A 24,497-nucleotide genomic window follows, 5' to 3' on the forward strand; every position below is an offset into this window, starting at 1 on the left:
TTTGAGAAAGCTTTTCCTTTGCTTCATAGGTGGGAATAATCTATATTTTCCATATAATTACTTAGTTTGTTGAGTCCTTGGTTCAAGTACACTTTTTTTGTTGGAGTTAAACCATAAGGCCTGTAGCCTCAAATTTAAATATTTTTGGTTTTGAAGCTCTGTAGGGTTTAACAGGGACACTTGTTGCCAGTTAAGAGTTTCAGCTATTAATGGCCATTGTAGAGTGTTGGTCATTGGGGATACTGTGACAGCACGAGGAGGAGAACTAAATTTAGGGACTCTGAGAAATGGCTGTGGTAGGAAAGAAGGAAAGTGGAGAGGATGCTAAGGTGCTCACAATGTGAGCTAGCAATGTGTTCTACAACACTGTGCCAGGGATTCACCATGAATTTAAATTCCTTTTCAAATATTTTCAACCCAGCTTTAAAATTTCTATTATTTACTTTTTGCTGGAGCCTGGATGCAATGAAATTGCTGATTTATGGTCAACTCTTTAGAATGAATCTGGCCTATAATGGAAGGAGATGTTTATAGTCTACAATGAAGCTTTTGTTCTCATCAGAACAGAAAAATGGCCAGAATTGATAGTAAATTATCAAGGTTTGCATTAATTAAGAGATGTGGCTGAATAAATACAGAGCCCTAAATAATAAATCACATTATTTTCATAAATTAAGAGTTAAAGACAGAAGTAAATATAGGATGATTCAAATTTTCTGCTTTCCTTCTTTTTAACTCTACCTCCTATGAAAGCACACAAACATCCTATAGATGTATGTGTATTTATACAAATATAACTGGTATCTCCCAAATCAGCTATATAAATGCAGTTATAACATCCTTTGAGGTGGGTTAGAATTCACTCCTTCCTTGAAAAATGTTAATTGAAGACTACCACCACAAATGATAGGCCTATGTGTTTTCTCAGAATATTTTTCTGTTTTGCTTAATTATATGACAGATCAGTTTAGTATGCCACTTCTTTCCCTTTCCCCTTCTAGTTTTAAGCTTTTGAACTTTTTACCTCTGAGAGAATCAAATATTAAGTAGAAGTATTTCACATGTTCTTTGATCAGCAAATGATTTACAAGTGACTTGGTTTAAAACAACTAGATGCTTCTCAGCTTTCTCATTTTTCTTCATCTTGGTGTTATGAGATATCTAATTTCCTTTATTTCCATAGTGACGATGAAATGACTGCTTTTTGGTGCAGTTCTCTAAGGGTTAAGTGCCAGAAAGCTAAGGTAAAACTTTCAGATTGGGTTAAGGCCCATAGTTTCTGTCCCACAAACATCTGTCTCTTCCAGCCCCTATTTCTATATCAGATGAGACATAAGCAAACTTCCTAACTGTATCCTGGAGGTTTTGTTTAGGATTTATGTTAGTTTTAGGAAGCTTATGAAAAGTCCTGTGTTTGAAAAGTCTTGTTTATGGAAAGGGCAAGAATGGGTCCTTTTGAAAATATGAACAAGATAAGACACACACCGCTATACGATATTATTTGTAGTAACTTATTTATTTTTTAAGGACATCTCAAGATAATTGAGTATGTAGGAAATTATTAAACATAAAAATACTGATATGATCTTAAAGTAATACATGTTGATATAATTTATTGTCTGTTTCCCATAAACTAGCTTTAATTTTAATGGGATGGAGATTATTTTCATTAGCTGCATAGATGATGAAAACCAAACTCAGCTGTAAAATTTGCTCTAGTTTAATAGAAGTTTTGAGAAGTAATAATTCAGTCTGGTTAGAAAGAGATACAATTGCTAGAAGAGAGCTTAAAACTATAAACTTAGCTATCAATGTAACTTGATTTTTTTCCTTTCTGATACTGGGAAGGAACATGAGCTCTGCAACGTCCAGTAGCAGCCTTTTCAAAGAAGCAAGTTTGGCTGATTACAAATAACCAGTTTGCTTATTTATCATGAATTGTGGAAGACACAAATGTCAGTACGTATTGTTCATTCAATGTAACCTGTGCCAGTTGGCGGAAGTCTCAGAGGATTGCTTTGTCTCTTCCTCTGTCAGAACAGTGACTCTGTGTTAAGCCAATTTCCTTCTGTGCATGAATGGAGAGATTTGGCCTCACCGTTATGAACGGTCTCACAGGCATGAATGTTTATAATACACATCAAAGATCTCTCTTGAGTGTTGTCTGGAAAAATGTTTTTGTTTGTTTTTTGAGTAATAGAAGGCTAATATTAGTGCTTGTTTGAGTACTAACCATAATAAAATTAAAGGCATCAAGGCACAAGGCAGATATGTATTAGGAATTCGAAAGAGTAAAATTTGGGACACTGTCCTTTTTGAGTATAGAGAATAAAATGTCCTCTTCCCTATTTTCTCTTAGCCCCAGTTTAATTAGAAATTAAACCACAATTAAGTAGGGAACAGCCCATAGATAGTTAAACTGTTGGCTACTGAGAAATCAGCTGCTTAAAAGTATTTCTTTATGGAGCTAAGGTCACATCTCTGTACAAAGGCAGTATTGCTGATCCTTGATGGAGAGCCATGTCCCTGGTAACTAAATACCGTGAATTATCTTTTTTCCCCCTCATTGTATTAGGGTCATTATGAGTTTAAGTTTTATTCATTCTCTTTTTAAAAAAGACTCCCTTGTACTTTTGAATATGGTGTAATTATATCTATTTCTAAGGTAGTAAAAACTTCCCTCTCAGAAGTAAAACATTTTTCTAGTATTGTGTGTTCCCATTTGGTCTAACCTAATATTTCTTTGGCTCATACTCATGGTTGCCAAATTACTACCAATAGTCCTTCCATACCTGCTTTGGTGCCTTCTTTTGATAACTAAATAAACCACGGACTACTGTGTCTAATTTTGACATATTCAAAGTGTCTTTGTCTTGCTGGTCTTAAATGTTTGGGATTTATAGCATGAAGCCAGTGCAGATTTCTGGTCCCTGGAACGATGGTTTGACCGCAGCCCACCCCTCTTTGGGAAGGAATGTCTTTATGTTGGGAGGAGTAAAGGGCATTGGGGGTAATGTACCACTTTAGCTGTATGTGCATGTGTTCTCTGCTGCAGGCTTGTCCATGCGATCGTGCCTGGAGCACTCTGGTTTCCAGGTGACAGACACGATTCACGGTATAGTATGAGACCTCTGAAGTTGGAGCATTCTCTACAGCTTTAATTTCTTTCTTTTAGTTCTTGGATTCAAGAAATGCTTTTAAAAAAGAAAGTTGTAATGCTTGTTAAGTAGCACCAGCTACAGTTTGTGCTGTGCTTAAAGAGGTACAATGATTAAGATTTCAGAATGTTATGTATTGAATATATCACTTTTTGTTTTTTGTTTTTTTGTCCAAGGCAAATCAGATCCCTTTCTTCTGTTTCCTCAGTAGAAAATGGCAAACATTTAGTAATTTTAGAAATTTATGGGTCTCAACTTGAGAATTTAATTGAAGGACAGTACTTAGGTTCTTCTTCCTTCATACCACTTTTCAACATTAAGGAAACACCATATATATTTTGATATTTTGGTCAGAATTAGAAATAAACTTCCTTCTTTCTCCTTGTCAGTTAGTATACACTTACATGTTTTATCTGAATACCCGATACCTTTATGAAGCTCAGCAGTGCTGATCTGATGTGGAAGCATGTCAACATGTCTGGAGAAGGAAGGGCTAGTCAACACTTGGAGTACTTATGTGGAAGGTATTTTAGCCTTGAAAGTCTCAGGTCAGCAGGTTGCCTTGGATCAGACATACATTTTGAAATGAGCCTTTTTTACCTGGGCTTCCACTCACCTACCCTTGTACTGGCTTATGTTGCCTAGAGCCTTTTAGAAGTTCTAGTCTTCCAGCAACATTGATCAAGTCATCCAAATTTGAAATTATTAATGTTCAAAAAGATCAAATTGTTTTATAGTATTCCTTGGGATAATTTAAGATACTCTAGAAACTACCAAAAAATAGTAGAAATCACCTGTTTAAATTCTTGTGATTCATGTACTCATTAAATAATCACAAAAGCTATACTGTAAGTCACTGCATTGGGATCTCACATCGTAATGTGTTCTGTAAAATATTTTCAGAAAAGTGTTCTAAGAAACCACGAAAGTAATAAGCATAGGATGTTTTCATTCTTTTTGTAGATATCAGGGAGAGAGGTTAGGGTTCATGATAACACTGAGAAGAAAATATACTGCAAAATGTTCATTGAAAGAGTCACATGACTATTGTACATTCTGTGGAGTCATAATTCTAACACTTTTTCCTGCCCCGCTTCGCCTGAGGTGGAACATAGTCTCATCATCAACAGGGACTCTGCAGGCCAGGGATTATGAAGGTGCCACCGCCGTGTTAAGAATTATTTCTCTTCTAGAGAGTTGAGTGTGGTCAGATAATGAGGGTGGATATTAGAAGTCTTCAGAGCCACAAGCTACACAGTAAAGAAGCCCATTCCACTCCAGGACCAAATGAGTATCACAGCTACAGAACATTCCAAATGAAGCAGCAACACATCCTGTTGCTCTCAGGGTGAATACTGCTAGCCTGGGAGGTGCTCGGTACTCAACTCACAAAGATAATCCTGGGGTAGTGAAGAGATGGATTATTTTTCAGACTAAATTTTAGGTGCCCTAGAGGTTGAGTCTAGCTAACAGTTGTATTATTGTTTCTTGGTCATTCACTTATGGATCCCAAAGCATTTTTTAAAGGCCACAACCAATCTGCTCTTTTATATAGAGCTTTTAAAAGAGGCAATAGCCAAATGATCCATTTAGTTCTTTTTTGGTGGGGAAGAAGTGGTGGAAGGAAGAGAATATCATCCATGTTTCTATAAATCATTCTTATTTGTATCATTTTAGTTCTATAGCCACCATTATATTTAATATAGTATCTATTTCCTTATGACAATAACGATTTGATTTCTTAAATAGCATTTCCAGTTTATTATGCTGTTGATGACACGTCATTCTTTGTAACTGATTCATCACTTTTTAAAATCTCTCCCATGAGCAGCTGATGCAATAGTAGATCTTTAAAGATACTTTGAAGATGTTTTAGATGTTAATAATGTTTTAAATGACATTTAAAGAGCTATATGCTATTTCATGCCACTTTCTTTATGCCACTTTTACTATGTATTTGTATACATACACCCACATAAACACAGACACTAGGGAAAACTGAGATGCTACTTTGTTTCATCTCACAAATGGGGCTTTATTAAAACAGTATAATCATAAACCTACTTCCGTCATTAGTAGAGGAATCTTTCATTAAGAACTGGCCAAATGAGGCTGGGTGTGGTGGCTCATGCCTGTAATTCTAGCACTCTGGGAGGCCAATGTGGGAGGATTCCTTGAGGCCAGGAGTTCAAGACCAGCCTGAGGAAGAGTGAGACCCCATCTCTATTAAAAATAGAAAAAAACTAGTCAGGCGTGGTGGAGTACACCTGTAGTCCCAGCTACTCAGGAGGCTGAGGCAGGAGAAGTGACTTGAGCCCGGGAGTTTGAGGTTGCAGTGAGCTATGATGATGCCACTGTACTCTTGCAAGACTGTCTCCAAAAAAAAAAAGAACTGGCCAAATGATAAGAGTTTATTCTGTCTGATGGCCTATATAGTTTAAAGAACCTGCTATATTGTGGAATATTGGGTAATTTAAAGTAGAAGATTTTTAAATCCTAAAATTATATAATAAATTTAATAAAGTGATATCTCCTCATCCTAGGACCTAAAGTTGTCTTACTACCTCTTGATTTCCATTTTCTTTTTCTTTTCAAAGCATAAAATGTGAACATGCTTTGTAATATGAGCAGTTACTACTTTCCTAGTCCCATTTAAAATACAAAGCCTTAAAATGTGATTTTGTCAGAAAAGCAGCATTTGAAACCTTGTACCAAATGTATTATAAAAGTAACATGCTTTTAAACATTTTTTAAATTGTGGAAGTATGTAAAGAAAAAATGAAAGTCCTCTAGTCTCTCATCTTACTTCCTAGCTAATAGAATTTAGACTTCTTAGAATTCAGATTTTAAATTTAAAAGTTCTTGGCCAATCAAAAATATGTTTCAGCTTTTTAAATCTTCTGTAATTTTAAAAACAAAATATTAATCATGCCTCCTTTATTATTGCTATCACTTTAGCCTGTTTTATTTCCTACATCACAGGCTAACAAATACATGATTCTAACTTATAAATTCTCTTGAAAACCAAGCCCAAAATAGGAAGGAAAGAAAGAAGGTGGGAGGAAGTCAGTGACAGTGTATGATTTACCCATTTAAAGTGTATAATTCAGTGGTTTTCAGTATATGTATAGAGTTAGGTGTCTTATGCATATTTGAGACATTCTGATTTCTTAGGTCTTGAAATTTCAGTGTTTATTTTTGAAAACTTTAGGGAATTTCAGATATATACAAAAGTAAACAGAAGGGGGTAATGAAGCCCCAGAGTTCATTCTCCTTCTTCCATCTTTTCCCTCACTTACTCCCCCAGGTTATTTTAAAGCAAATTCCAGACATCATATTATTTCTTCCACAAATATTTCAGTCTGTGTCTATATAAGATGATTTTTTAAAAAATGACCACAATAATGTTCATGTCACAAAGTTTAATAATTATTTAATATTAAATAACCACTGTTCGCATATCTAATAAATGTAAAAATGTTTAGTTTTGTTTTATAACTTACAAAAGATAATTTTTATTAACTTGTAAGTGAAAAGTTTGAAGTCATGCTAAATATTTGTACATGTATTTTAATATCTGCTTCAAATAAATCTGTGCCACTGAAGTATAATCCCACAGATTTCAAAATATATTTTACTTCCTATCTTCCTGGACCAGAAAGTTCTCTCCCTCTCTTTTGGCAAAGTGAGTCTGCCTCTTCCTGGCTCACCTCAGGAGCGGGGAGTCTTCTCTTACCTGTTCATGAGTATCTACTTGGTTTGAGATTTCCTGGTCTTACTCTTCTTATTTATAGCACGTAGGGAACCTGAACATTCTGTACTGAGGAAACAGAACAGAGGGTTGGCTGTTGCAGAAGTCCATCTTGCCTTCATGATGGTGCTCTTATGATATACGAAATGCATTTATTTGGAGGTGGGATGGGATGGGCAGGGGTGGGGAAATTGTTTTTGGAGTTAATTTCCACTTAAGGTGCTAATATGTTAAAAGGAATGGCCTTGGGAACTAAGCCAATTTGTAACTTTGGATGAAGTGACTTGCTTTCAGGAGCACCATTAGACAAAGGAAAGGGACTTCTGTTGGCTAAATAACCCATTAACTGTATCTCCCTAAGAAGATACAGTTAGAGTAATAACAGCCTAGGAATAACCATAGTCATTTAGAATTTTGTACAGGTCAAATCCCGTTATAACATTTCAGAAGGATATCTAAATTCCTTATTTGTCATATTAAATCTTTTACTACAAAGTATTAACACATTGACTGCCACACAAAAAACCCAGAAACTTTTCCCTGGGGCCACAATGTTTATTATGAAAATAGAATAAAAACTTTGATTGTAATTTTAAGGTAAATGTAAATAGAAAAACAAAATTTATTGACTTCTATTCATTTAATCCACATTTTTAGAATTAAATTGTCAATATTGATTGTAACAATAAGAACATCAGCAAGTAAGATTTTATATATGCTTCATGCGGCCCCAAGGTCAAAACTAGAGTGAGTTTTAAATACAACTCTCATGGCAGTTAATGTGTTAATATCTATTATATCAGATTGTGGAACTTTTTTTGTTCTTAACTTTCCTTGAGGAATAAAGCACAAGGACTTTTTAAGGGACATTTCAACTCCAGTATTCTAATTAACTCCACAGCCAGTTTTCCTATTACTGAGACCATGGATGTGAATTTGCTGTGGCCAGTAGGCTCCACTGCACGAGGCTGCTCCCTGGGCTTGTTTGCCTTGTGCTTCACAGTGTGGAAGTGTTCATTTATTTATGCAGTCCAAAGAAAGAGTGTAGTAAGCATCAAGATTTCCTTGTGGTCTGAGGGAAGACTAATCATAAATAAAAGTGGGAGTTCCTAGTCATTAGGAACTTACCAACTACTTGAGAGAGGGGACCTGGCACAAATCTGAGATAATGATGCAGTCATGAGAGTATTTAGAGTTAAGGATGGAGTGAGGCTTTCCTGTTACCTTGGTACTCTTCCCTAGAGTTTATTATGTCGTACATCAGATCATCAGCAAAGATCTGAAAGTATTATAGTATTTTGATTTTTATAGCTTTCATTGTAACGGGATTTAACCTGTAACATCTTTTCATCAGAGAAATGCAGATTACACAAATGAAAATATCATATATCCCCATTTTTACTTTCTGTACTTTGTACCAAATGTACTTAACTATGTGTTAAAGGTATTATTGAGTATGTATCAGTGCAAGCATTAAGAGCCTTTTGCAGATAGCTTCGTGAACATGGATATTTATTTTGTTTACTTTTATATCAAGTAGATAGAACGTACTGTTTATACAAAACACACATTAAAATGTCTGTGGAATGTTATTTCAGTGTATGATGGATGAGAGTGGTTGCTTTAGATCACTAGGTTTTTTTAATGGTGCTAGAGTAGCTGGTGTTGCTTAACATGGCATTTTTTTTTCCTGTCCACACTTTTCACCCTTGGTACAGGTATTTTTGATAAAGCTGTGGAATGGAAAGGTATGTTTTTCATGGGATGTTCAAGAATCTGTTGCCTTAAAATTTTTAAAGAGGTTTCCTTTATGGGATTCCTTTTGTGTCTGGCTTAAGCAGACTTAGTTTAATTGTAACAAATAATGTATTTTTAGAAGCAGTGTTTGGATATAAAATTTTGACATGACACAAGTTTCTGACTGACTTTTCCTCATTCCCTTATTAAAGATAGTATGAAGGTTTTTAAAGCACTTGGGGTGGGGGGAGTTGCTTTTAAAATGTATGATCTGTGCCATGAAGAAAGAATGTAGGCCAAGAGTTGCTTATGGTAGTTAATCTAGTATGTTGTTATTGCTAGAATCCTTGATACCAATAATTTGCAATTTCATTGAGGAAAGTGATGTAAAAGTATTACTTAACATATAAAATAATTTTAGAGACTTTATTAAATTCACACAATCCTCTTTTTGGTGGAGGAACAATTCAGATTGAGCTGGTGACCAGCTGAACTAGAAGGATTAGTGTGAAAGTGGAAAGCCGGCCTGGCATGTCTGCGCAGATTCTGTGCCAGGGTTCCTGCCTGCACATACCTTTCTTCTCCGTCCAAGTTCTGTGCTGACCATGGCTGTCCACAGCTGTGTTTACGCTCCCTGTTCTAGCAGGTTGACTTGAAAGAACCACGTAGCTAAAGTGGTGAGAGACTCAGCCTGACTGCTTGTTTGTAGAAAGCCTGATTGGAAGAGTGCGCTCTCTTGACTTTCCTCTGACAATGAAATTGTGAAAGATACATAGGGACGCCTGTGAGACATGCAGCTCTTGGGTCTCAACGGCACATCCCTTTTCTTATAAAGCAATGAAGCACTTTGTAAGGCGTTGGTACTAGTGCTGGAGGCTGCTGGTGCATTTATACTGCTGCCGATCACATCGGTGGGCTGAGAAACCCTCCTTAAAGATCTGTGATGTTTTGTAAAGCCTGACTATTCTGGTGGTTGCAGAGTTAGTGTCTGCTCAGCATTCCCCATCTCACCGGAAGTGTTTGCTTTTTCTCATTCATAGAGGTCCTGTAATAAAGAGGGATCCGAACAAGCTGAGAAAGAAAATGAATTTCAAGTAAGTAATTCAGTCCATTCTGCGTCTGTGTGAGATGTACCCTGGTGTTTGCAAGCCTCATTACTTTGCGGTTTGGTAGTGCCTGTTATCTGCTGGTGGAAAATTCTGGTCTTTCTTAGAGGAAGGTCTCTTGGTCTGTTGGAGCCACCTCATTAAGACCAGGTGAGCACTGAGCAGTCCTGCTTCCTCCTGAGAGTAAAGATGGTGGAAGTTTGGTGTCTTTATGGCAGTCTAAACAGCATTTGGGGTGCTGAGAGATGCAGGTCTGGGTGACATTTGTGTGTGATATTCTGATGTGGCGGCACTTGGCTGTGCTGCAGCAGCATCTCTCTCAGCCCGTTTCAGCGGTTCCCACGCTTCTCATCAGGATGCAGGTCACTGCCCAGTTGTAGTGGCCACTCTCTTCCCCTGGGCAGGCCACAGTGTTTTTTCGTATGCGTGATACCCAGGTTGGAAAGGTTTCTTCCTAAGAGATTGTGAGTTAAAATGACCCCACTCTTTGAAATGCACGTGCATAGATGGCTTGAGGCTGAGAGCACTGATGCATGGAGGCTCAGAAGCCAGGCATCGGGGCAGAGGTCTCCCCACACTGGGAGGAAGCACCTTTTGAGCATCTCTCCACATATGTACAGGCTCACAGAGAAGGGGTGCATGTGTGCACATGCACAACATACCTGCGGCTAAGATGGAGATACATGGACACATCAACATACTGGTTTTACCAATTATATTCTGATTATTAAAATGATCAAGAAATAGGCATCAGAAAGGATGAGACAATAGAGGAATAAAAGTGTCAGTATTTTTTCCTCACATTTCAGTGGTTTGTTTTGCATGTGTCCTGCTCTGGGGACTCTGGTCTAGAGGATCCTAGAACTTGTGCTTTCTGGAGTGATAGTTGGTGAGAAGTCATTGGGTGGGAAGTTAGTGACATTCTGTTTCAACCATTCTGAGCCCTTTGTGTACAGACCTTAGAACATCCTGATAGCTGAAAATGTTGGATCAGCAGGACCTCCGTGATGCTGACTCCAAAGTACATTTTCAGGCCGAGCGCGGTGGCTCACGCCTGTAATCCTAGCCCTCTGGGAGGCCGAGGCGGGTGGATCGCTCAAGATCAGGAGTTCGAGACCAGTCTGAGCGAGACCCCGTCTCTACTAAAAATAGAAATAAAAATTATCTGGCCAACTAAAAATATATACAGAAAAAATTAGCCGGGCATGGTGGCGCATGCCTGTAGTCCCAGCTACTCGGGAGGCTGAGGCAGTAGGATCACTTGAGCCCAGGAGTTTGAGGTTGCTGTGAGCTAGGCTGACGCCACGGCACTCACTCTAGCCCGGGCAACAAAGTGAGACTCTGTCTCAAAAAAAAAAAAAAAAAACAACAAAGTACATTTTCAGTTCTCATTTTATTTTGACTTCTCAGAGCATTTGACATGACCTCCACCTTTCTGAAATGTTTCCTTCCCTGAGGCGGCCACAACACAGAGACACAAAGCGTAGCTGTCCCCCTTTCTTTCTTGGTTTTCCTTGCAGGTGCATCTCCTGCTGTCTGGTGGTGTTAGAACTCCCCATAATTTGGTCCTGGACCCTCTTCTGTTGTCCTCTCTCCCTGGGCCAACTGATATATAGGCAAAGGGTCACGACTTCTTTTCTACAGCCCAGAGCCCTGCTTGGAGCTAACTGTTGGCTAGCAGTCTCTCCTTAGGTGTCTCACAGGCCCCTCAAACTTGCCATGTCCCAGACCAAACGTGATCTCTTCCCTCTCCCCACAGCAAAATGAAGATCCAATCCTTTCTGGTATTCTCTTTCTCAGCCACTCAGTCAGTTATGTAGGCCAGGAAGCAGGGAATCTCCTCAGAGACCCTGCTCTCTCTCATCCCCGTATCCAAACCATGTATTCAGGTGATTGTTTCCTTTGAATTGTACCTTTGGATCTGCCTCCTCCTTCCCATCTGTACCCTCACCTCCCTCGTCCAAGCCACCCCCGTGTCCTTTCCGGTCTCCCACTTCTACTCTTGTTTCCCACAAACCATTCCTTTTAAAAGTCACCTTTTTGAATGGCTGATCTGATCATGTCAGCCATTTGCTTAAAATCCTTTCTATGCTTACTCCTTGCCTCTGGCCGAGTTACATGGGCATTATCATACCAGGTTCTCATGGTCTGACCCCTGCTGACCTTTCCAGCTTCTTCTCACAACATATTCCCCCTCATTCCCTGCTCTCCAGCCGTGTTGCCCTAAACCTATGGCTTTCTCCCTGCCACAGGGCCTTTGCAGATGCTTTTCCTACTGGGTCTCCGTCCCTTCACCTGTTTCTCACACCCCAGTTTTCTCATAACGAGAATCCGCTCAGACTCCTTCCACGACGAGTACCCTCCTGGCTCTCTAGACAAGGTTGGTGCCTCCATTTCATGCTCTCACGGCACCATGTAGCTCTCCTTAGCACTTTGTGTGGCTGTAAATTTTCAGTATTACATGGTTGTCTATCTGCCTTTATGAGATGCTGAACTCAGAGCAGGCTTTTGTGCTTGGTGCTATCTCACTGCAACTGCAGCGGCTGGTACATAGCAGGGTGCGATGAAGAATTGTTGAAGGCTGGTTGCAGCTGGTGCCAGTTAGACATCTCAGGCATGTTCTTTCCCTTGCCAGCTGGTACACATGCTCTTGTCCATTCCTCTCATCAGTCCCAGATGCCCTCTCCCCAGGTGACCTGTCAATAACAGCTATACCTCCTCTTCCACCTGAGGGCCTACCAGGAAATAGCAGGTAGTCTGATTTCACATATCATCCTTTTGGATCAAAAGGTAGGCAGTTGGTTGTCAGAGTGGAGGAGTTGCTTTGTCGTCTTACTTGAGCCCTTCGAGTGGCCGTTGTTGGTTTGCAGACCCCACCTTTCTGAGCATTTCCTCCAGACTGGCCATCTCCAAAGCCTTGCTGTCCCAGAGGAACCCCCTCCCTTATAGTCTTCTTGAGAGGAGGACTTTTCCCCATCGTCTCCCAAGTACCTCAGGGCCACCTGTGGGGTTGGTGTCTTCTTGCTTTTCCCTCGTTCTTGCTTCCAACCATTTTCCTCCATTGAAAACCCCAGTTGCTTTGAGGCTCACGCCATGTGCCTCTACCACCCTTTACCCTCCTGACAGCTGCTGTCCATTGGTGAAGATTTCAGTACACAGGCTGCTTCCTGCCGTCAGTTCTCTGGCCTTGTATCTTAACCTCCTTAGCCCCTAACAATCTTTTCCCTCCATTCCTCCTCCCTCATCTACTCACGTATGTTCCCCAGAGCTTTTCACCAGAAATTGTATCCCCTCCGACATGCCTGTCTCATCTTTCCTCCACCTGCTGACCTCACAGCTCACTTTGATACCCCTGTAGCCATGGCTCAGTGACCACCATTGAGACCTCCAGTGCAGACGCCACCACCTTCCCGCTGTCACCTGCCTTCCACCTCCTGTCCGCCTTGCCCAGCTGAGGACTCACGCTCTGCCATGTGAGCCTTTCCTTCCACATTCTCCGCTGCCTTTCTCCACTCGCGCTCTGTTGTGCTGTTCTCCTGAAGCCCCGCCCTGCCGAGCCCAGCAGCCTCCTGCCTTCTCTGTGCCGCGCCCAGGACTGAGCACTGTGCGAGAAGAACTGCACCATTAGGCAGAGCAGCTTCATTTTATGGCGTGGTGCCGAGCCCCAGGTGGGCATGCAAGCTGGAAGCCTGCCAACTTTTTCCAGCAGGTTTTGCCTCCTGATGCGAGAGGTCTGTTTCAGGCTTCTCTTCTCCCGTCACGCCTCGCCCGTGCCCATGCTGGGGGCTGCATAACCTGAGCCCTCGGCTGCTTCTTTCCTCATCTCTTGTCTTTGCATTGTACGAGAGCCTTCTGCTGCGTCTGTGCCCATCTTCGCCACTGACCGTGCCCTATTGGAAGGGCCCTCCCTGCCTGTGTTCCACACCCCAGCTCTTCTCTCATCTGCTTTCGGGCCTCACTTGTTGACTTGTGCCTGCATTCTCGCCTGCCTGACTGACTGCACCTCCTCAGCCCCAGGCGGGCTCCATCTTCCCTCCACTCCCTTGACTGGTGCCCTCCTTGGCTGCCCCCGTCCCCGCTCCCTTTCCTGGCAAGATTTCTTGAGACAGTGTCTACTTTCTCTGCTTTCTCACTTTCTCTTTTTTAGAGAAAGTTTTGGAAGTATAGGAAAGTACAAAGAATAATGCAATAAACACCTTTATATCCACCATACAGAATTGGTAACTTAATTTTATCGCATTGCTTGATTCTAATCTTTTTTATATGAATTTATTTTGATATTTTTATTTCAAACTAATTTTAGACTTACAGAAAAAAGTGCAAAAATAGTGCAAAGCATTCCTGCACACCCCGTACCCAGGTTTCCTAATGTCATGTAACCTCTCTTCCGTAACCACAGTGCAGTGATCTCGCTTCCATAACCACAGTGCACATGAACATGGATCCAATAATAGGAGCTAAACTACACACCTTATCTGAATTTTATACAAGTTTCTCCACTAATGTTTTCTTTTGTTCTATTCCAGAATTTAGCCAGAATCCCAACATTGCATTTGGCTCTTTCTCCTTAGTCCTTTTCAACCTGTAACAGTTGTTTTTGTTATTTATAATCTTGACACTCGTGAACAGTCCTGATCAGTTATTTTGGAGATTGTCTCCTCAATGTTGGTTTGCCTAATGCTTTCTCATGATTGGAATAATGTTATGTGTTTTTGGCTAGAATACCATGGAAATGCTGTTATATCTTCTCAAGAGGCTCATGTTATTGTTATTCTTATTACTGGATTTTAATTTTTTAAATAAATGAAACTTTATAAAGTGAAAAGTCAAACTACTTCAATTCTCATCTAGTTCTCTCCCCTTCTTTTTTTTTTTGAGACAGAGTCTCACTCTGTCACCTGGGCTAGAGTGCAATAGCATTATCATAGCTCACTGCAACCTCAAACTCCTGGGCTCAAGTGATCTTCCTGCCTCAGCCTCCTGAGTAGCTGGGACTACAGGTATGCCATAACGCCTGGCTAATTTTTTCTTCTTTTTTTTTTTTGTTGTAGAGACAGGGTCTCACTCTTGTTCAGGCTGGTCTCAAATTCCTGACCTCAAGTGATCCTCCTGCCTCAGTTTCCCAGAATGCTAGGATTACAGGCGTGAGCCACTGCTCTTGGCCTTGTTTTTGTTTTTGAAACCAACAATTTCCACGTTGCCATATCCAGTGGCCACTTCTGTTTGACCCTCAGCAGTATCCGACACAGAATGCCCCTCTCCTTCTGATACCAGGCATCTTACCCTCACCTTGCCTCCTGCTCCCTCTTCTTGTTGCCCAAATTTAAATCACTTTTTCAAATGGTGGCTTGCAACCTCTAATGGGGCATGAGATGTTAGCATTTTTGTTGCTTTTTAAAATGAAATAGAGAAGTAAATGTTAGAAAATGTTACCCAGTTGTGAGGGTAAGTATTGCATTGTATAATGTTTGTCTTGGGGGTGTGTGTGTTAGATTGCCATGTGAGATGCCTTTCTTACTGTGGTGACAGTTTGGAAGCCACTGCTCTACATGTTGGGACTTCTCAGGCCCTGTGCTGGTTCCTCTGTCCCTTGAGGATCACACCCAGTTCATGAGCTTTACCCGTCACCAACATGTTGAGGACTTCTGAATATATTTGGCTCAGACCTTTCTGTAAGCTCCAGCCCACCCAGCAGTCTCACCCACTTATCCAGGCTGATCTTGTTCTCTTGCTTTTCCTGAGTGCTCTTTTCCAGTGAGACCGGCCCCTCCTAATTCCTTGAATGCACTGTCTTATTCCTTCCTTCCTCAGGGCCTGGTGTTCCTGGGGTGCTGCTATGGCTCCTTCCAACCCCCCAGGACTCAGGTCAGTTCAGTGTTACCTCCTCAGAAATACCTACCCTTTCACACTGTCACATCAGTCACCCTCTGTGGCCCTCATGGCTGTGGCCCAGTCTGCAGCTGCATGTGCTCGTTTATTGTCTACTTCTCTCTCTCTCAGGTGTGAGCCACACACGGGCAGGGGTCGTACATGCCTCATTTTCTGTTTCCCTGGCGCTTAACACAGTGCCGGGTTCATAGTTGACATTCATAAGTGTTTTCTAGGTGAATATATGAAAATCTTTGCCTCTGAAGTAGAAGTAAATAGTTTCCAGTTGAGGTATGGATCTTCTCTTCTGAAAAAGTAGGACCAGTTTTCCCTCAACTGTCATCAGCTATGGTTCCATGGCCTGTGGCTGGACCAGGGCGTGGTGGGAGTTGGACGGAGCCATGTCTGTCCCACTCATTACCATGCTCATTTTCTTTACGTAGCAGCAGGAAGGTGTTTGGGGACTTAGTGATTACAAAAAGACCACCAGCAGTGGCTACACTCTAAGATTACCTGCCATCCTTCTTAACCAATCCATAGTGCCTTGGGGTTCTCTCTCATGTTTTCTTCTCCCATGTTCTGCCCTCCATATGCCCTCCCCTCTTTCTTCCTACTTTGAATAAATATTGAACTGCAATGTTATGTAAGAACAAAGATTCTTTTTGTTTACATTGTTCAGAACAATGCTAAAGAGAAATGGAAAGTTCTTAAGGCTCTTTCTATCTTCTCTGCACTATTTCTGGGAATGGGTTGACTCAGCTCTGGCCAGTGTATTCAATCCAAGTACCAGTGCCAGATGTAAATAGAGTCAGCTCCAGGAATCCTTTGTTCCAAGTGGACATGCTGTACAAAATGCTGAACTTCCTGAAGTAATAAAGTAGGGTTTAAATCTGTGCATAAAAATTGAAGTTCATGGCCGGGCGTGATGGCTCACGCCTGTAATCCTAGCCCTCTGGGAGGCCGAGGCGGGTGGATCGCTGGAGGTCAGGAGTTCGAGACCAGCCTGAGTGAGACCCCATCTCTACTAAAAATAGAAATAAAAATTATCTGGACAACTAAAAATATATATAGAAAAAATTAGCCGGGCATGGTGGCGCATGCCTGTAGTCCCAGCTACTCGGGAGGCTAAGGCAGTAGGATCGCCTAAGCCCAGGAGTTTGAGGTTGCTGTGAGCTAGGCTGATGCCACGGCACTCACTCTAGCCCGGGCAACAAAGTGAGACTCTGTCTCAAAAAAACAAAAAAATAAAAAAAAAATTGAAGTTCATGACCTGCCTGGGCAACATAATGAGACCTCATCTCTGTAACAAATAAAAAAAAACATCCAGACGTGGTGGCATGTACCTGTAGTCCCAGCTACTCAGGAGACTGGGATAGGAGGATCGCTTGAGCCTAGGGGTTTAGGGTTACAAGTGAGCTATGTTCATGCCAGTGCACTCCAGCCCAGGCAACAGAGCAAGACCCTGTCTCAAAAGGAAAAAAAAAAATTGAGATTTTAAACTTAAAGGGATATTTAGGATTGGACACATATCTGTCTTTGTCTTTGGTTTTTTTTGTTTTTTGTTTTTTGTTATTTTTAGAAAGGAGGTCTCATTCTGTCACCCAGGCTAGAATGTAGTGATCATACATAACTCACTGCAGCCTCAAACTCCTGGGCTCAAGTGATCTACCTCCCTCAGCCTCCTGAGTAGCTGGAACCACAGGCGCACACCACCATGCTGGGCTATTTTTTAAAAAAATTTTTTGTGGAGATGGGGTCTTGCCGTGTTGCCCAGGCTGGTCTCAAACTCTTGGCCTCAAGTGACCCTCCCACTGTGGCCTCCCAGAGTGTTGGGATTACTGGCGTGAGCAGCGGCACCCAGCGTATATGTGTTTTATACAGTGCTAACCCTGATGCTGTTCAGCTTAGTCATTCCACAGTGCTGAAAGTTGGAAAGTTGAAAAACAAATTTTAATTCTGACAAAATTCTGGATACCTAGACATTTTGGGTATCCTCATCCTGCTCTTTGAGAAGTGAGTTAGAATTCTGTGGGAGATTCTACAGATGGCAAAGGGCTGTGAAAAGCCACAAATGGCAGATTACCTGGCCTAGGAGCTGAGTTGAGCACCCTCTTCTCCCACACTGCCCTGCCTCTGCTTTTGCACTGTACACAGCGTGGGAGGTACCGCAGTCTCCGGAGCTCCAGGGCATAGGGCTCCCTGCATAGCAGTGGAACGTATATCCACGTAGTGACTTGGGGGGTGCTTTGCAGGCCTTTGGGTACACTCACACTGGGCTTTTAGGTAAAATGGGGCCAGCAGTGACTGCACCTCTTGGATAGGTTTAGTGTAAAGATTAAATAAGTGGTTGAAAACCTTTGCCAACTAAGTAGAGATATTAGGTATTTGTCAATCTCTAAAGTTTAAGAAATAAAACTTTCTGATTATCCTGCTCTAAAATCAATTAACTACCAGCCCGGGCAACATAGTGAAACCCCATCTCTACAAGAAATTAAGAAATTAACCTGGCATGGTGAGGCACCCCTGTATTCCCAGCACCTTGGGAGGCTGAGGCAGGAGACTCACTTGAGCCCAGGAGTTTGAACATGCAGTGAGCTATGATGAGGCCACTGCACGCCAGCCTGGGTGACAGATTGAGACCCTGTCAATAAATAAATAAATAAAAATAAAAATTGATTAACTTGGTAGATTAATGCTATATCTATATGGTCACACAAAACCTCAAATTAGGAAATATTAAGCCTCACAAGATAATGGTTAGACCATAATTGTGGGGATTATACAAGATGGTGGTTGGACCATAATTGTGGAGGATTACCAACAAATCTGTTTGCCCCCACAAAGTGTAAAAGTGAATGACTGACTTTTTACTTTAATGTGGTGTATATCCTTTGGAAGTAGCTTTTTTTTCTTCTTCTTACCAACTCTAATATTATGTCCTTGCTTAATGGGTTGCCCTCTTCATTTCTTAGTTTGTTTTTTGTGAGGTGAGTGTGTTTTAAACAATGTTTCTCTGGGATCATGTTTCCCACAGCAGGTTTCCTCACAGGGGTGAATTACAATCCTCTGGAAACTTGTGCACACCTGCTGGCACCTCTCCTTAGATAAATCCACTGAGATGCTCAGGGTTAGGACCTAGGAATCTCCATTTGTAAAAGCTCTTTAAGAGATTCACGTGCACCTCTAGCTGAGAATGATTCCTTTCTACTCCACCACCCCAGCACATGGACACTCTTAAGCTGTAATTTACTGTTAAAGGGGAAAAGGCTAAGGAATGAATTTGAATTGAGACCAAAGGATAGATTTTGAAGGCAAAATGATTATAGATCCCAAATTAGTTATTAGGACTGAAGATTGAACATATGAGCATTACAGAGATTTTGGCAAGAAGACAGACATTAAACTGCAGAGGAAAAGGTTGGGTGTATAAGCCGAAAATAGAAACCTAGAATGCTCCAGGCTATGGTACTCTTTGGACCAAAAAGCCATAGATCCTGGACCTAAATCAGTAATTCTCCAGCTTATTGGATCCATAGACCAAGTTAGTAGGCAGAGGCCCTGTGTACCCTTTGCTTCTCACAGACACTCTTGACCAAAAGCAAATCAGCTCTCAGCAGAAAGGATGGTATTATGTGGCCTTTGATAAGATGCACGGGTGAGACTCGTGTATAGGTTGTAAAATCAACAGAAGCAGTCAAAGTGCTGATGGATGTTGTTCACTCCTATTGTTCGGTGACCTAAATTTTACATCTCATCAATATAGTGTAATGCTTACAAGCATGGATCCTGAAAATCACAAGATCTGTGACTGTGGAACCTCTCTGTCTTCTATGTTAAATGAGCATGATAATACTAATACCCACATCAAAGAATAGTTGTGACGATTGAACTGTTCCTATGAAAGCACTTCTGATGCTTGGCACATAGCAAACACTCAGTAAACACCTGTTTGTCACCATCTGTTGTAGGGGGCTGAGGCCATGGTTCTGGAGAGCGTTATGTTTGCCATTCTTGCAGAGAGGTCACTTGGGCCAAAACTTTATGGCATCTTTCCCCAAGGCCGACTGGAGCAGTTCATCCCGGTAAGATTTGTTCATAAATGCGCAGTTGACATGTGCCACAGACAGGAGATGGCTTCTTTGTCTCGTTGCTACAAGAACCTGAAATGCTGAGGTTTGAATATTAAATGTGACCTATGTCATTAGACTGTATCAGAGATCAAGAAAAGCAAAGTTTCTTTTGAACTTACATTGGAACCTCTTTCTTTCCTATAAAGATACATTTATCCAAATTTAAAATACAAATCAAATTTACTATTCCTTTGTCACCTCAGGCTGCTTACCCTGAAACTTTCCCCTTTACACCTTGTTCCTCTCAAACTTCTGGGGCCTTTCTTCATAGAACTCGCTGCTAGAACACCTTGGCCCTGACCACACCCTGCCACATTGCTGGCCATGGCTCCGTGGGGCCATTGCTGTTCTTTTTCTTGTCTCCCAGTCCGTCCTTGGGTGGTTCCTGCTCTCCCACTGTTCGGAGTCTCCCATCTGTCCTGCCTCCATTTGCTGGTCAGATTCCCCTTGGAACTTCCAGGCAGCCAGGATTGTGTCATCTTCTTGTCCGGAGGCATTTTTAATGCTGCCATAACATTTATCAGTGTGCCATGTCTTAGGGACATGTGTGCACATCTAAAATAGCTCTGGCTCCTACCCGTACACACACACCATACTCTGCGTGATGCCTCACGCAGCAAGAGCCTCGTCAACTGTGACTAAAAGGGGTGACCCTGCCATTTTGTTGGCCTTGCTGATCCTTATTGATCTGCATTCACCCTCCTGGCTAGTCTTGGAGATTTGATAAAAGATTCCACATCTTAACTGAGTAAAAGCTTCTCGAGGAGTAGGATCACAGGTGGCTGTTTTCTCCTGCCCTGCTGCACAGGGTGTCTTGCACCTCCACAGCATGCAGACGGGGCCCAGCACAAGGGCACCTGGCTAAGGGGTGCTCTGCTGCGTCTAGCTGGGGACTGGAGGAAGGGACTCTTTTGTCTGATCCCACAGCCCAGAAACAGGGGACCTTTTTGTGATCTGCCTCCCCAGAAGGGGTATCTTCTTTGAGTTGACAGATGGCATTGTCCATCAGTGCTGGCTGCCAACCCTGAGGGGTGTATTTAGGTGAATGAACAATGCCTTCACCAGGCCAGGTTTTACCTTTTCTGTGGCACCTGGCTGTGTTTTTATCTATAATTTCCCTAATAAAGGTAGTAACATCTATCAGGCACGAGAATCAAATGAGATAATAAAGTATCTACCAACCTCAAGGGAGAGTTTAGTACCATGGGTAGTCATGCCAGACAGTAGCAAGGTGTGTTTGCTGACACAGACAGATGTCCCTAGCATTTCATAAAATCAGGCTGCACAACGTCATCTGTCATATGAGCCTAAAACATGCCCATCATGATTAGTAATATTTGAAAGAATTTTGTAAATATAAAACATTTCATATGGTTATGAGTAGCAATATGGATGAATCTTAAAAGTATAATATTGAGAGATAAAACAAAATTATGAGAGACTATAAATAGTGTCATACCATTTTTATAAAGCCTGATGAAAGCAAATTTAAAAATTGTTTATGAATAAGTGCATGTGTGGTAAAAGTTCTCTTTTTAGAAAGGGTAAGGGAATTGTTAACACAATTCACAATAATGGTAATGTCTTAGGGACAAAAGGGGCAGTGATCAGGACACATAGGTTGTAGCATCTGTGGAATTGATTTTGTTCTAATTCTTTAGTTCTATCTATGCTCTTTTGTATGTATTTATATTGTTTACTATATAGTGAAGATTTTTTAAAAATTTTATTAAATACTAGGTTTGAACCATATGATATTGCCAATATTCAACTGTTTTTGACCCACAAAAATGCCAATTTCATTTGATTCAAGCTAATACTATATGTTATTTCTAGGTTTACTTTTTTGTTTTTTTTTTAAGAGATGAGTCTCCCTCTGTTGCCGGGCTAGAGTGCAGCGTCGCGATCATAGCTCACTGCAGCCTTGAACTCCTGGGCTCAAGTGATCCTCCTGCCTCAGCTTCTCGAGTACCTGGGACTACAGGCATGCACCACCACACCTGGCTAATTTTTAAAGTTTTTTTAGAGACAGGGTCTCAATATGTTGCCCAGGCTGGTCTCAAACTCCTGGCCCCAAGCAAACCTCCCACCTGAGCATCTCGAGTCAGTGGAATTACAGGCATGAGCTAGGTTTACACTTTACCGCTGCACGGGATCAGATGAATTCCATCTCGTCTGATTCCTGTAGCCTTCTTTCAAAGGGCATGTGATTGTAGTGACACCTAAGAATGGTAGATGGTCTCTATTTCTCTTTTTCTGTGCTGGGGATAGAACTTGGAATATTGAGATTTGTTTGTCTTTGAGCACATTAGCTTTAAGTTTTCCATGTTACCAAACACATTACTGGCATTTTTGAAAATTGAGTGAGCTGCCTTAAGAAGTCCTATGTGTCCTGCCACTGGAAGCTGACTCCCTGATAATTTGTTGAGAATGTTGGAGAGGATTCCAGAGTTGAGTAGAATTTGGGAGAGCTATTAGTTCTGATTCTAAAGCATCTGCCCTCTCTTGAGACTTGCCCTGGGCTTCACATGCATTATGTCCTGTGAGAGACTTAATGTCACAGTTCCCATTTTATAGAATCGAGGAAATGAAGCACAGAGGTATGATGTAACTTGCCTGTAGTCAAGTAGCTTTGAAATGAATATTAAAGCCAGAATTTGATCTGGGGTTTCTCTAACTTGGGAGCATCCATTGTTGACCCCTGTGTTGTATTGCTTTGCATTTTCAGAGAAATATCTCTTCAGGTTCATGTAAAGAAGCTGTAGAGGTCTCAGGCAATCAGAAGCTCCCATGGATGTCCCATAAAAGGGTAGCCCAGGCAAGCATGGCCTCAGGCTGCATGAGGGGGAGTGCAGGCCCCACAGACTGGGAAAAAAATCCTCCTTGATTCTGTTTGTTTGTTCAGCCTTGCAGACACCTGCCCTGTGCCAGGCCAGGGGCTGACACCACCACTGGGAGCAGCGGGAGGTGGTTCCTCTTGAACTCATGGCACGTCTCCTGATTAGAGCCTGTTCTGAGCACCACCCCTTACCCGCAACACATGAGAGTAGAATGTTCCAGCCCTTGGAAGAGCTAGGAACTGGTTCCTGTGATAAACTGTTGGAGCCGTGGACTTTTAGTGTTAGCTAAGAATGCATAGATTTATTCTGTATGGGTTTTGAGGGCAGAATCACAAGAAAGTGTACTTTCCTAGAATCTTAGGAAAGTAAATTAAAAATTTAATAAGATCTAAGGAAGAGCTTTCTCACAAAAAGGGTTCAAAATGAAATAGACCTTTGGAGGTAGCCTGCTTCTCGATGTGGAAGTGCCATAGCAATTGCTGGGTCACCATCTGCGGGGACACAGTGTTCACTCTTAAGGGAGTTTTGCGCATTGGGTGAGACTTAAATGCACTATAAGAACTAGATTCTGGTTCTTAAAATTGTGTGATCTCACACTTTTTAGGTCACCTGGGTAAATGTCAGTTTTTAATTCCCTTTTTTATTTCAGAGCCGGCGATTAGATACTGAAGAATTAAGTTTGCCAGATATTTCTGCAGAAATAGCTGAGAAAATGGCCACATTTCATGGTATGAAAATGCCATTCAATAAGGAACCAAAATGGCTTTTTGGCACTATGGAAAAGTAAGTGGTCAAATCACTTGGTCCTAACTTAGTTTTACATTAGTGGCTCCCAGAAGTACCAGCAGTGAGAATTTGTTTGCTACGATAGTCAGAGGTCTTTCTTTATTTCCTGATGTGCAGGCTGTCAGTTGGTGGTGTTTGTCTCATGGGTAAGTCTTTTTTTGCATGTAAAAGTCAGTTCCTGAGCCAAGGAAGACTTGTTTACAACAGTGCTACTGTACAGGTCGATAGGCCGAAAATCAGCTTCCTGGAATGCCGCGACTCTCCAAGCCCTGCTCGTCTCCTCAGTTACGGCGGTCAGAGGGTTCCCACTGTTACTATGGCTGTGCTGGTATTGAACTTGAGTGTTTAACCCAGCCAAAGCCTCAAGAGCAAGGCTTGGTGAGTTGAGTGATAATTCTTTGTTCCCTCTGTCTCTTTCTCTTTAACAGATACCTAAATCAAGTGCTGAGAATTAAATTTACTGTGGAATCCAAAATTAAACAGCTCCACAAATTCCTTGGTTACAATCTGCCTTTGGAACTGGAAAACCTGAGGTGAGTATTTGCTTCTATTTCCTGACTTAGTAAGTACATCTGTCCAGAAATTTAAATATTCATAGTCACTAAAGCTGTTGCCAGTAAACATTGATTAAGTTTGCCTTATATCTGGCATTTTGCATTGGTTCTGCAGAGTGAATTTCAACAGATGAGTTTTGTCATTTGGAATTAGAGTTTTCTGTGAATGCTGTCATTTTATCTCCAGTTAGTACGTGAAGGTTTTGTGGAGGAAGGAAGATGTCAGAGGAGTGGTTTGGTGACTAGGGCAGTAGGTTTTTTGGGGGAGGGGTAGTGGGAGCAGGCTAGGGAGTGTAAGGGGGTGAAGGGAGACAGTTAACCACAGCTTTGGAGGGAAACAGAGGAAAAATCTTGATCCTGATCTCTGAGTTGAGGCCACCGTGGTGTCCTCAGGGTGAGACTGGGTTCAGGCTACTTGCATACCTACTCTGACAAGTATTTACACCTTTAATTACTGAAATATTTGAGTATCTCCTGTGCTGGGCATTATGATTGGTGATGAGGAAATGGTAACTAAGACAGTTTTCAAGGAGCTTCTATTTTTTTTTTTTAACCTTTTTTAAAAAA

At 41.5% G+C, this 24,497-nt stretch overlaps 1 protein-coding gene across 4 annotated transcripts in view; it reads left to right on the forward strand.

The window, feature by feature from the left end:
• Window positions 1–24,497, forward strand: part of CHKA (choline kinase alpha) — a 65,671-nt gene that overhangs the window by 24,185 nt on the left and 16,989 nt on the right. For 2 of the 4 annotated variants that reach the window (XR_006736531.1, XM_045558277.1), the window contains exons 3-6: window positions 9,687–9,740; window positions 19,589–19,702; window positions 23,240–23,373; window positions 23,805–23,909. Coding sequence is in view for 3 of the 4 variants with exons in the window: in XM_045558277.1 (XP_045414233.1) it covers window positions 9,687–9,740; window positions 19,589–19,702; window positions 23,240–23,373; window positions 23,805–23,909 (407 nt within the window). In the remaining variant the exon portion in view is untranslated. Of the gene's footprint in view, window positions 1–8,627; window positions 8,658–9,686; window positions 9,741–19,588; window positions 19,703–23,239; window positions 23,374–23,804; window positions 23,910–24,497 lie in introns of all 4 variants that reach the window. The other 2 variants (XM_045558279.1, XM_045558278.1) reach the window with 2 other exon arrangements.

This window comes from Lemur catta, chromosome 7 (genome assembly GCF_020740605.2).
Source record: "Lemur catta isolate mLemCat1 chromosome 7, mLemCat1.pri, whole genome shotgun sequence".
Lineage (NCBI taxonomy): Eukaryota > Metazoa > Chordata > Mammalia > Primates > Lemuridae > Lemur > Lemur catta.